Raw genomic sequence first — 12,913 nt, 5'->3', positions numbered from 1 at the left:
AAGAAAAAGTGATTGAAGAGTATACACTATAGAGCAATAGTTACCATTTGGGAGGGGGTACACTAGGGGCACTTCTATAATAATCTGTATTTTTTATTTTTTCCTAGAATATAGTCTTACTTAGGTAATTAAACACAAACTGAGGAAATTTTATACTTCTAGGAAGTACTACATAAGATGGTTTCCTTAAAAGAGCTTGCTACCACTGAAGATACAGTTTAGCAAATACCACTGTTCTGTTTTTCAACAACATCATACTTTATCCCTGCTGTCCCTCACCTTTCTCTCATTGCTCTACATACGTTCAAATTTAAGGAAATCATATTAGCTTTTTCTTGAGTATCTGATGATAAATGATTCAGTTGCCAGGAAGTATCAAAATCAAAGTGAGAATGATTCAGTGGGAATAAAGGTCATTTAAGTAGGCAGGCTCATCCTTTGGCTTTAATGCAATGTACTTGGAAATATGTGCAGTATTCTGGAGAGGACAAGATGCTTTAAGATAAGATTCTTTCTGGGTGGGCCATGTAACATGCCATGTTCATTATCTACTGCAGAAAGGTTAACACTCAAAAGCACACTCAGCTTCCTTAGAAAACAGATGATATATAAATCCCAGATAGCCCAAGCAGTGCTAAAGATCTATCAAAGTGATATTTGTTTAGAAGCAAAGTACTTTTGCTTAAAATTGGAAACTCTTAAGAGTATTTCTAAATTTTTCTCATTACATATGATTAATACTAAAATACTTACATTTAGGAAAGTTTGCTCAGAATTGTAATTAGTTTTTTTGAAAAGGGAAAAGCCATCCAAGTCAGACGTAGGTGTAGCATGAATTTTAGTCCACAACACCAAATATATTCCTCTGTTTGGTTGATAAAAAACTACAGAACAGCAACTTACTAGAATCAATGCCTACTATAAAATCAAATAAATGTGTTATGTTCAATGAATCCCAGCTTTTAATTATTAAAATCTAGGTAATGCATTTTATAATTTAGAAAAGAATACTTAAGGATCTACTTAGTCTCTATATCTTTAGAAATTACTGTAAGGCTCTTGCTGGTCATTACTATCTAAACCCTTTTCTAGAAGATCTCAACATTTTAAATGGTCACAAATTATGTATTCCCTCTTTGTCACACTAAAAAGACTGAAAACTATAATGGCAAACAGAAGTCAAAAGATAAATTTCAAAAGTCAAAGGCACAAGTCAAACCCTTCTAGACATAAGTGGTAATTATAAATGTAAGTTATATTATCTGAAAATAATATAAGATCAATGATCTAGACCCCTGGTAGCATTTATAATATAGAAAATTGCAAATTATGTATTAAAAGAAATAAACAGTATAACAATTCATTTTTTTAATGTTCTAAATATTTGGCACAATGCATAACTTGCCTTATTTAGAAACCATCTGATAAAAGTAATGTAGTATTTAAAATGATTTTAAAAATTGTCAGGTTGTAGAATTTCCTATCTACCTTTCATTCTACTTCTTACTACCCTCCTTGTCTATTTCTCAAATTTTACTTTTTCTTACTGAAAATCTAAAAATGAAATATCATTCTTCTGTTATTTTAATGCCAAATAAAAAGTAATCACTAATAATATATGGCTAATATTTTTTATAAGATTTCAATTTAGCTGTAACAGCCACAGCTTTAGGCTATTTTCAGGAGATAACCCCAGAAGAAAAGAAATTCAAACACTCATATTTCATATGGTAACGTGATGCTTGTTTCTTTTCAGATTACTGTTTACCCCAAAATTGTTGCAATATATTTAAAAACAATAATCTTCCTCTATAATCACAATGTAAAACAAGAAGCAGAATACGCATCATTACAGAAACAGTGATTGTATACTTTAAATATTCAGATACCTTCCTAATGACTACTTAAACCAATTTTTAATTATATATACGAAGAGTATACACTTACCAGTTGAAAAATATATTGGTTCTATCTACCTACTACTTTTAATACACAACACGATAACTTGTGTCTTCTTCCTAATAGCACAATTATAAGGACAGGAACACAAAAGATAGGTATTAGAAAGGTGAAGAAAGTATCAGAAAAACTTCCTCAGCCTTGGTTTATCATTTATCTTTCCTTTGTATACATGCTGCAATTGATTGGTCCTCTTTCATTACCCTTTCACCCTATTCCTATCTAAAGACCTTCTAGGCTTCAGAGCAATGTCAGGTATACATATTATCTATTGTTGCTACTGAATTAGTTTAAATTACAGGTTAAAAAAGAAGAATGAAATGCTTGAGGTGAAGAAGGGTACATAGAGGGCTTCCCTGGTGGTGCAGTGGTCGAGAGTCCACCTGCCGATGCAGGGGACGCGGGTTCGTGCCCCGGTCCATGAGATCCCACATGCTGCGGAGCGGCTGGGCCCGTGAGCCATGGCCGCTGAGCCTGCACGTCCGGAGCCTGTGCTTCGCAATGGGAGAGACCACAACAGTGAGAGGCCTGCATACCGCAAAGAAAAAGAAAGGTACACAGAAACCAAAGAATAGTAAAGAAAAAATAAATAAATAAAACAAAACATCGAGAGTGGTTGTACCATATCAATAATTATCTGGCAACTCTGGAGCAGAGGTTTCTATCTGGACTTTTATATCATTAATATAGGGTCAAAAATCGAGAGTACAACTCTCCAATTATCAGGCTTTATGATTTTATTTTTTGGAATAAAGCTCAATTTCATGTCTAATTAGTTTTAAAAACATACTTCACTCCAATGGAGAAGAGCTTCTTTCCCATCTACATCTACAACAGTAGAAATGACAAGGCTTTCTTTACTACCACTGAAAGAACCAGGAGGGCAAAAACAATTTTTTCTTTTATCTGTACTCATGATTTCCCCTGCCTCCCTCCACCTCCTGCATAAACAGTAACTTCACAGGAAACCAAGAGACTACACAGACAATTTTAGCTTATCTTCCTGAAGACTCTTTCCACTCCGCCCTCCCTAAACACACACAGTGGAGAAGCAGTGTGTTGAGTTTGACAAGGACAATAATTAAGGAAGGTAAAATGAGGCCTTATAGAATACTTAATACTAAGTTAAAATTCTAATATCATAACATCAAGGTGTCAATTTATTCAACTTTAACCCATCTGGGAAAGTTACTTCTTTAGTAACTATAACCTCATTATATTCTTTTAATTGCTCATGCTAACAACTTTATTGTATACTACTGCATCTTATAAGAAGTAAATCCAGGGACCATTCCATTTTATCTTAGACATAACATTTACTAGTTTTCCAAGCATGACAGAAATGGAAAAATATATATATTAGCACAAGAACAATTTGTTAATTTCCACAATTTGTGTTCCTTCTATGAGCAGTGCCTGATTCTATTCTATCAGTCCTATGCTTAAAGAAAGGAAAAAAAAAAAAAAAAACTTAATGAGAGACTAATTTACAAAGTATACAAGAATATAATTTTATAATAAATCTTTCCAGTGTTCGCTATAACTTCATTACATGAAATGTTTCCCTTCAAAGAAACTCAGAAGGATAGCTCTTATAAAATGAAACAAAGCTTTCTGTGTTCATCTCTGGCAAGCAGTGACCAGAAACAGCTTGCTCACAAAGGATCTAAAAGTGCTGCCTGTGGAGGAGAAGCTACCACTAACATGCTGTATGAATGAGTCTTGGTGAGTGGCTACTATCTGGGACTTCTTCCTCTCTTCTCCTACCAATGAGTCCATCTCACATAAAGCCTAAGAGAAAACTAAAGCCTTGCAGCAGTGAAACTCAGCATGCTCCACTCAAATACTTCTAAGGTAACCATTCTAAAGCAAAATGAGCAGAAGTCATCTCTTTTATCCAAACAAAAAACCCAGAAAACAAAAAACAAACAAAAAAACCCCCCACAAAAGAACAAAAAAACCCCCACCCAAACCAAAAGGCAAATGCTGTCGCTCAATCATTAGATGGATTTACAGAGGCAAAAAATGTGACAACAGCAATAATTCAAGTAAAGTATATGAGAAAATTTAAACACGCCACTTTCAAGTTAAGACAAAAGTGAAGGGGAGCTATGATCAGAGTCAAAAAGCTTAGACATTATCACCAAATGTTAATTCACTTTACAGTCATCAATGAGACTACTGTATATATTTTTGCACCTTGTGCTTGTAAAAGCAGATAAAATATTTAATATGTAATTTACAATGTATTTTATCAGCTCAGCATACAGGATGAATATAGATTATATCAAAGTGTAGTAGACAGTTAGGGGCCTGTGCAAACCCTGCAAAAATAGTACTTCAGGTATCTGCTAATTTTAAAAAAAAGAAAAACAGTTTGCTGTTTAGAAGTGATACAATTCAAACTACCACAAAATACAAAGGACTGCAAAAATGTATACCATTCCAACAACATATATAAGTTATTAAATAAAGATTTGATTTAAAAGAATATAAATGAAGCCTTTAAGTAGGTCTTTTCTACATGCATATTACTCCTTGTTAAAGAAAAAAAATATGTAAAAAGGCCATTGGTAACTGCTTTGTTAACATGTGTAGAAAATGCCAATTCTCTGGTCACGAACCCCACTAAGTTTAGCACTTAAGGTCTCTGCAGTGTTATAAACGTAATTTAAAATACTGTTAACTCTCTAATTCCATTGGTAAAATAATGTGACTTGGAATATGGCAGTCTTTGTGTTGAGGGCAAGGATCCACAGTTTGTTATTTTATTCCTTAGGGGTGAACAGTTATCCAGAAGAACAGCACCCTCCGCCACCGCTCTGGGCTTGAGGTTCATCATCAATAATTTGTACACCTCGCCTTGCAGCTCCTGGTTGACTGGAGCCATTGCCTTTTGCCCTTTCATCCACTTGTGCCGTTTCTATCATCCCTAAGAGAGGGAGAAAGCAGAAATTATTTAGGACCACAATTGGCGTTTTCTGTTTCTATAATTTCAGTTTACCACCATGATAGCTATTTCTGACTTTCAACCAACAAGGAAACTAGATAAAATTAATAGCAAGCGTACTTGTCCAGTTGTATAACAGCCACAGTGACATCACCAAAGAAAAAAAGGTTTTGATTTAAACAGATGACTGTATACAAGTGTCATCCTTAAGATTTTCCAATTATACTTAGAAATACGTCAAAGAAGGTCAAATTGTTCCAAGTACAAGCAATATTTAGGGTACAAGATTTATTCTTCAGTAAGTCATGTAAACTTTTAACCAAATAACATTTGAAAGAACAAAAGTGTTTAAGATGAAAGAGGAAGAACAAAGCTGGAGGACTCACACTATCTGATTTAAAGATACAGTAGAAGTTACTCGAATGATGACAGTGAGATACTGGTGATTGTGTGGTCCAGCACAATCTTTTCAAGAGATAGTACTGGAACTGGACATTTACGTGTAAAAAATAAAAGTTCAATCTATACTTCCCACCATATGTGAAAATTAACAAAAAATTAATTACAGTCTTAAATGTAAAACAAATTTCTAGAAGAAAACACAGGAGGAAATCTCTGTAGAAGAAAATCTTTATGACTTTGAGTTACCAAAGGTTTCTCATGTAAGACAAAAAACATGACTCATACAGAAAACCTGATAAATCAGACCTCATTAAAATTTAGAACTTCAGCTCTTTGAGAGACAGTTAAGAAAAATGAGAATATAAGACACAGACTAGGAGTAAATAGTTGCAAAATACATATCTGAAAAGATGAGGAAAGAAAAGAGAGTCCTTAAAACAGAATAAGGTTTCTTAAACTTGGGTCCAGAGATTGCTCTTGAACAATGGTTTCCAAATTGAGGTATACGGGATAATCCACTGAGGTAAAATTAGAAAAACTTCAATTTATTTTTCCTTAACCTTTCAAAATTTCTTTTTTTTAATGTATATTTTACAATATGGAAAATCATAAGTACTTATACATGTTCTATAATTTTTAAAATAAATGTATAGAGAATATTCAATTCTTTTATATAAAGATATGATATATAACATTTACAAGCCACTGATCTAGAACCTCAGTACTCAAAGTATGGTCTGAGTACTAGTGTCATTACCGCTTGGGTGTCTGTTAGTAAAGAGAAGCTCAGGCCCACATCAGACCCATTTTATCAAATTATGCATTTTAACAAGATCTCCTAGTGACTGATATGTACAGCAGTGGTTCTCAAATTTTAGTATGCATCAGAATCATAATGAGGGATTAAAACACAGATTCTGGGCACCACCTCCAGAGATTCTGATTCAGTAGGTTTGGGGTAAGGCCCAAGAATTTGCACTTCTAACATACTCTCAAGTGATGCTAATGCTGCTGATTGCAGGACCACATTTAGAGAATTAACACTCTAGAAGAATTATGAATGATCTTCAGGCTTACATAAAACTGAAATTTACTTCAAAGTTTGTATATATGTACATTTTTTTAGAGCAAAAAACCATCATTCTGAGGTCTATAACTATAAGGAATATAATTTGACAAAATCATTTCAATCCATTATTCTATAGACTAGGGTTTTCCTAAGTATAGTGTACATTCTATTGGTGATATGAGAAATGACTTTCAGATTGTATATAATAAACATTTTCCTTTCTCTTTTTTTAATATGGAAAAGCTCAAACATATATAAAAGTAGAAAGAAGAGCATAATGAAAATCTGTATGTCCATCACACAATTTCATCCATACTTGGCAATCATCCCTACCATTATTTTAAATCAAATCCCAGATACATAATTTTATTCATAAATTATTTTAATATGATTTCTAAAAGATAAAAACATTTTAAAAAATAATTCTTTTTTTAAGCATAACCACTACACAATAACCACGCCTAAAAAAATTTACAATAATTTCTTAATATCAATATCCGGTGAGTGTTCATATAGTCCCAATTGTTTCACAAATGTTCTTTTTCACTAGTTTGTCAAATTAGGATTCAAATAAGGTCCATCCACTGCAAAAGGTTGTTACATCTCTTAAATCTGTTTTATTCTGTCCATTCCCCTTCCATTTTTATTTTTAATAGTAATGCATATATTTTAATATGTATTTAGCAAATACTACACATAAGATTTCATAGCCATTGATTACTACTTGAAATAGGGCTAAAGAAGGTATTTAAGCTTCAAAAAATGAGTTAAAGATACTAAGTAAATAATAATACTGGTCGATGCGACAAATCATCAATATGGTCAAAATGGAAACTGTAAAACATCACCCCAGGGGCTTCCCTGGTGGCGCAGTGGTTAAGACTCTGCCTGCCAATGCAGGGGACACGGGTTCGAGCCCTGGTCCCAGAAGATCCCACATGCCACGGAGCAACTAAGCCTGTGCGCCACAACTACTGATCCTGTGCTCTAGAGCCCGCAAGCCACAACTACTGAAGCCCGCGCACCTAGAACCCGTGCTCCACAACAAGAGAAGCCACCGCAATGAGAAGCCCGTGCACTGCAATGAAGAGTAGCCCCCACCCGACGCAACTAGAGAAAGCCCGCGCGCAGCAACGAAGACCCAATGCAGCCAAAAATAAATAAATAAAATAAATAAATTAAAAACAAACAATCACTCCGAAATATTACCAATATTTTAAAAAGAGCCATATACCTACTTTTACAAAGGTCAAGAAAAAGTTCCTCAATTCCTTTGTTCTGTTTGGCTGAAGTATGATAATGTTTCGCTCCCACAGATTCTGCATACCTTAAAAAAAAGTAACATCAGTAATTGAAGTAAAAATATGTTTCATGTTTTTGTCATGACTGCCATTTGAACTTTTTTTACAATAGCAATTTTAGTGACTTATTACTAATTAACCCAGGTTTAGTGAAATTAAGATTATATACCATTTGACGTTTCTATATATTGAATCAACTTTTAAATAAGAATAAAACAAGACTTTTATTCTAAGTTAATCTGCAACCCAAATACTTCAGTTTTTGTGACTCACTGACTATTTGGCCATGATGGTTTTCTTTTGCATCACTCTTAATACTTTTTACTGAAACCAGAAAGAGAAGTGAAAGTGAAATAACTTTAAATGTCACCAAAAGCCAGAAATTGCCAGTGTAAACTCGCTTCACTGAATCCACTAGCTCAATCTATATTAAGAGGTTTGAGTAATAACTAAATGGTAAAGTACATTGTGCAAAGAGGAAGACTTCTTACAGAGAGTGACTGAAGGAAGGAAGAGAAGGGATAACACTTACGATTCTGCTTCTTGAATGGAAACATGTCTCTCCTTCTCCAAGTCTATTTTATTACCTAATTTGAAAATGTAAATGCCAGTCTTTAATATTGATTCATTTTTATAATGAAATTAAGCCAATTCTAAATATACAATTGCCATTTTAATCATCTGGAAAAATAATACAAATCCCCACCCACCAGACTTCTAAATGTCCTTCTAAATGTCCTGAAACTGTAAGGTTTCAGGACATTTGGATATGAGGGCTGATCATGACTGTCAAGGTGAATGCCTCAACCTCCCTCAAATGGCTCAATGCACATCCCTCCTGAAGCTGCAGCCTCTGTCAGAGAAAATAACTTTTCCAAAGAGATAAGCACTATTTCTGATTTAGGGTATAAATGGGACTAAGATTCACTAGGGAATCCTAAGGATAAACCTATGAGTCTTAGCCAAGTGTAAATGGTCCCCAATCAATAATTATGGTTCATGAAAATATATTAGGCTAGCCTCTTGGATCCTAAGAATATTTTGGTTTTCTCGATGATATTAACTGGTTAAAGAAAGCATTAAAATATATGGCTTTTGAAGTACTTCACCACTGCAGGGGAAGAAACTACATTTGTTTTAAAAACATGAGACAACTTAGTATATGAACATCATGCAGATTTTAAATTACTGAAAATAAGTTTAGCTCTCCTTAAACAATGGAACCAAACTGAGATTATGCCATAAAGCCACCAGAACAAAAGTGTAGGAACTGCAAAATGCAGATTCCTTATTATATACACAGTAGAGATTAAGGTAAGTAGGCTGGACAGAGTGCTAAAGGCAATGGAAATAACATACAGAAAAGGGGAAAAATACCCTAAGAAAGGACACTTTAAACAAATATTTTCATTTCTTCTATTATGACCTATAGGGGTAAAAAAGGAAACCTTGTAAATAAGGTCATTTTTTCTCAGGACCTTAGAGAGTCTAGAAGACAATTTCAGATAAAGTATTGAAGTAAGCACCCAATGAAAGATGTGATGCTTAGAACTGAGAGGTACAAGCCCAGAGGTTCTGTATATGAAGACCTCAAATAATCTGAGCACCTAATTACGTGCAGCTTTAAGCAATGATCTGACACCATAGCCTAAGGTTGAGGGAGGGAAGCAGACATTACTAAAGCTCAGCTGGTACTAACAAATTCAGTAATAAACTCTTCCTTCTTTGAACAGTTATCAGCCTATCTCAGCAAGAAGACACATATCAGTTCTGATTTCCCACATTATACTTTATCAATAAAATTTTAATTTGCTAAATATTACAACCAATATATCCAACAGTCACCAGTGGAATAAGTTGTTTCATGCTATGAAGAATGCACAAAGCACCACCTAGTGGCAGGCAGCTCCAACAAATGGAGGCACAAGATTCTGCCACTGTAAAAAGGTAAAACAGCCTCCTACAGATCAAAGGAGACTTTTGTTGCAATTAACTAAAACCCTATGAGTTGGTTTGTTAGAGTTTTAATGTCTCTTTTTTAAAAATCCACCATAATTACTAACATCTATTTTTAAAAACTGAGGATAGGGAAAGTAGACAATCACCTTGTTGCCTCACATGAATATTTGGGGAAAATTATTGACACTGCTTTATTATTTAACAGCATTTTAAACTTAACTAAACTTTAATAAAGCCAGTATTTTTTTGTTTTTTAATCTTTTGGCCATGCCACACGGCTTGCGGGATCTTAGTTCCCCAGCCAGGGATTGAACCCAGGCCACGGCAATGAAAGCGCCAAGTCCTAAACAATGGATTGCCAGGGAGTTCCCTAAAACCAGTTATTATTAAAATGGCTAACTATTTTAATAACATAATTAATATTTTAAACAAAAAAAAATCCCTCTACTAAATAACTACTATTTCTTTGAACAATTAAGTGCTCATAATGGATTAACAGCACAGACGAAATCACAAAACTGCCTGTCAGTGACTGACACCTTTCCAAAGTTCAAGACCTTTTTAGCTATGTTCTTTTAAAAGCAAGAAAGCTAAAGCTTGTGGTTGAGGCTCATATCTGTTTCAATACTACTGTGCAGCCACATTGGGAACTTTCTAATAGGCTTACAACACCTGAAAATAAGAATAACCACCAAAGTAAGCACCTACTTGAAAGTATAGTACAATAAAGGCTAGGGGGGAAAGCTGACGGAAGCTATAGGAGAGGAAAAGGCTATCCTGCTAAGAATACTAAAAATTTTATCTTCTTTAAAAATACCTATTTGAATTAAGAACACGGAAGGGATACACCCATTGCTAAGGGCAGACGGCCTTAGAACTTTATTTTGCTTAGACTGGATGTTGTGTGGCCTAGTGGAAAGAAATTTTTAAATCTGATAAAACTTGTTTTTAAGTCCTGGCTCATTTCAAAACTATAAGATTTGGGGCAAATTACTTAACCCCTTAGTCTCACTTTGTACAAATGTAGCTAATAAACTTTGCAAGGTTAATGTGAAAATAAGATATATGTAAAAAGTCTAGCACATAGGATGTGTTCAATAGAGTATTTTTCAGCCATCACAGTGAATGATCAAATGGAAAATGACAGTGAATGATCAAATGGAAAATCAATACTGTTATGAGAGAATTAAACTCATGATAATTAACACATTTCCTACCACAACCCTGGCTGGCTTCGGAAATCCCTTAACCACCACTCCCCCAATTTAGTTCGGTTTGCTTCTGTGCTATCACAGCACACCCCCAACCCCTTGATAGCATGTATCATAATGTACAATAAGAGCTTGTTTTTCTGTCTCACCCTACATGATAAGCTCTGGGGAGACAAGGACCATATCTATTTTTTAACTTATTCACTACATTATTCTCAAAGCCTGGTACATAGCCAGCAATATACATTATTGGTTAAGTATATGGGCTTGAAGTAGCAGACAGACCCAAATGAAAATCCCAGGTCTATCTCTATATACTATGTAGTTTGGGAAGTATCAAGCTCTCTAAGTCCATTTTCTCATGTGTAAAATGGAAATGGCAACAATGCCTTCTTGCCGTGTTGTCAGGAGGCTTAAATGAAATAAGTGTGTAGTTCTTAGAATACTTAGAATACCATTTATTGGCACTCAATAAATGGTAGCTATTATTAATAATAAATATTTGTTTAACAAACATACAAATATTAAGGACAGACTAGAAACAAAATACTCTATTAAACAGAGCAACCACAGCCAAGAGTGCTGATCAATGGATTAACTAAAACTAGAGGGAAAAGTCTGCTAGTAGAGTTCTCTCTTCCTGCTTTACACATTATCAGTGATTTAGATAAGGACCTAGAAGGTTCAGCATCTAATTTACACATGAAAAAGCCAGTAGATTATATATCAAACATAAACATTCAGAAACCTATGACAAGTTGAAATTCCTACACTTAGGTTTAAATAATTTAGTTATGTAGGAAGATGGGGAAAGCCTGACAGAAGACCAATACTTATAAAAAAGGAATTCTGATTTTTGTTAACTATAATCTACGTAAAAGAGAAATTGAGTTGACATGACTGCTAAAAAGTATATCCAATCTTGGGCAATGCTGGTAGAAGGACAGTAAGAAGATTTAAAAAAAGAGAGAGCTATAGTATACATTGAGTCAACAATGTTTGGATTCTAGTATTCATTTCAAGTGTAGGAGACACACTGATACACCGAAATAAACCTAGGAAAAAATAATCAGGATGATGAGGATTTCTGAAAGTTAGCCCAAACAGTTGAAAACTTAGGGAAGATTTTAGGTGAACCATCCAAGTAGGCTTCAAATGTTTGAAGGACTGTCTTGCGTAAAGGGAAAGGAACAAATATTTGTCATATGCCTACTCTATACCAAGTGTTTTCCAAATCATTATTTAGTCTTCATCACAATGCTATGAGGTAGTATTATTTTGAAGTTAGTTTTAAAACAGGAGAGAAAATAAACACTGAACATATATAGAATGAAATGAAAATGAAGACGTGGAAAAAATTATGCAGATGTCCATCAACAGCAGAAGGATAAACTGTGGAATATTCATAGAATTAAGTATTAGATAGCAAAGAGAGTAAAATGAAGTACAACTATATACAAGAACATAGAGGAATCTTGTAAACATAATGTAAAGCCAAAACAACAGACAAAATAGCTCCCATACACACATGATCCTATTTTCTGAAATTCAGAACACAACCAGTCCCTTCAGTAAAAAGTCAGGATTATGTCTGGGGTGAGGAGAAGGCAACTGGGGTAGTGTTGGGATGAGAAAGGAGCACAGAAAAAAAAAAAGAAAAAAAAGAAAGGGGGCTTCTAATGTACTGGTGGGGCTTCTAATGTACTGGTTACACAGATATGGTAACTTCGTGAAATTTTCCTTTTGTGGTAAATGGGCTCTCAAAATTCTTCCAACTCTGAATTACAAATAGAATTCCATGTCACACTTGCCAACGGAAAAGGGAGAGTGAGAGCCTTTTATACTTTATACCAAACATTAATAAACATTATATAACATGAAATGAGACGTATCTAACCCTACTTGGGGGCAGTAAGCTACCAGTTTCAATATTACTAAACCTTCTAAGAATATGAACATGAAGAATACAAAGTTTAAGTTAATTATCCTAAGTTTATTCACCCAGCTAATTTTTTTTTTTTTTTTTTGGCCATGCTGCGAGGCTTGTGGGATCCTTGGTCCC

General features: G+C 34.3%; 1 protein-coding gene across 1 annotated transcript in view; it reads right to left on the bottom strand.

The window, feature by feature from the left end:
- Positions 1–2,673: 2,673 nt before the first annotated feature.
- RAB21 (RAB21, member RAS oncogene family) overlaps positions 2,674–12,913 on the bottom strand; it is a 30,166-nt gene continuing 19,926 nt past the window's right edge. Inside the window, exons 5-7 of the mRNA XM_027107045.1 lie at positions 8,214–8,268; positions 7,619–7,707; positions 2,674–4,891 (exon numbers count right to left, since the gene is read on the bottom strand). Of these exons, the coding sequence (XP_026962846.1) occupies positions 4,749–4,891; positions 7,619–7,707; positions 8,214–8,268 (287 nt within the window). The 3' untranslated portion in view covers positions 2,674–4,748. The remainder of the gene's footprint in view (positions 4,892–7,618; positions 7,708–8,213; positions 8,269–12,913) is intronic.

This window comes from Aethalodelphis obliquidens, unplaced genomic scaffold, assembly GCF_003676395.1.
Source record: "Aethalodelphis obliquidens isolate GAN/ISIS:26980383/991018 unplaced genomic scaffold, ASM367639v1 scaffold8, whole genome shotgun sequence".
Classification (NCBI taxonomy): Eukaryota; Metazoa; Chordata; class Mammalia; order Artiodactyla; family Delphinidae; genus Aethalodelphis; species Aethalodelphis obliquidens.
This window is presented reverse-complemented; position numbering and strand designations above follow the sequence as displayed.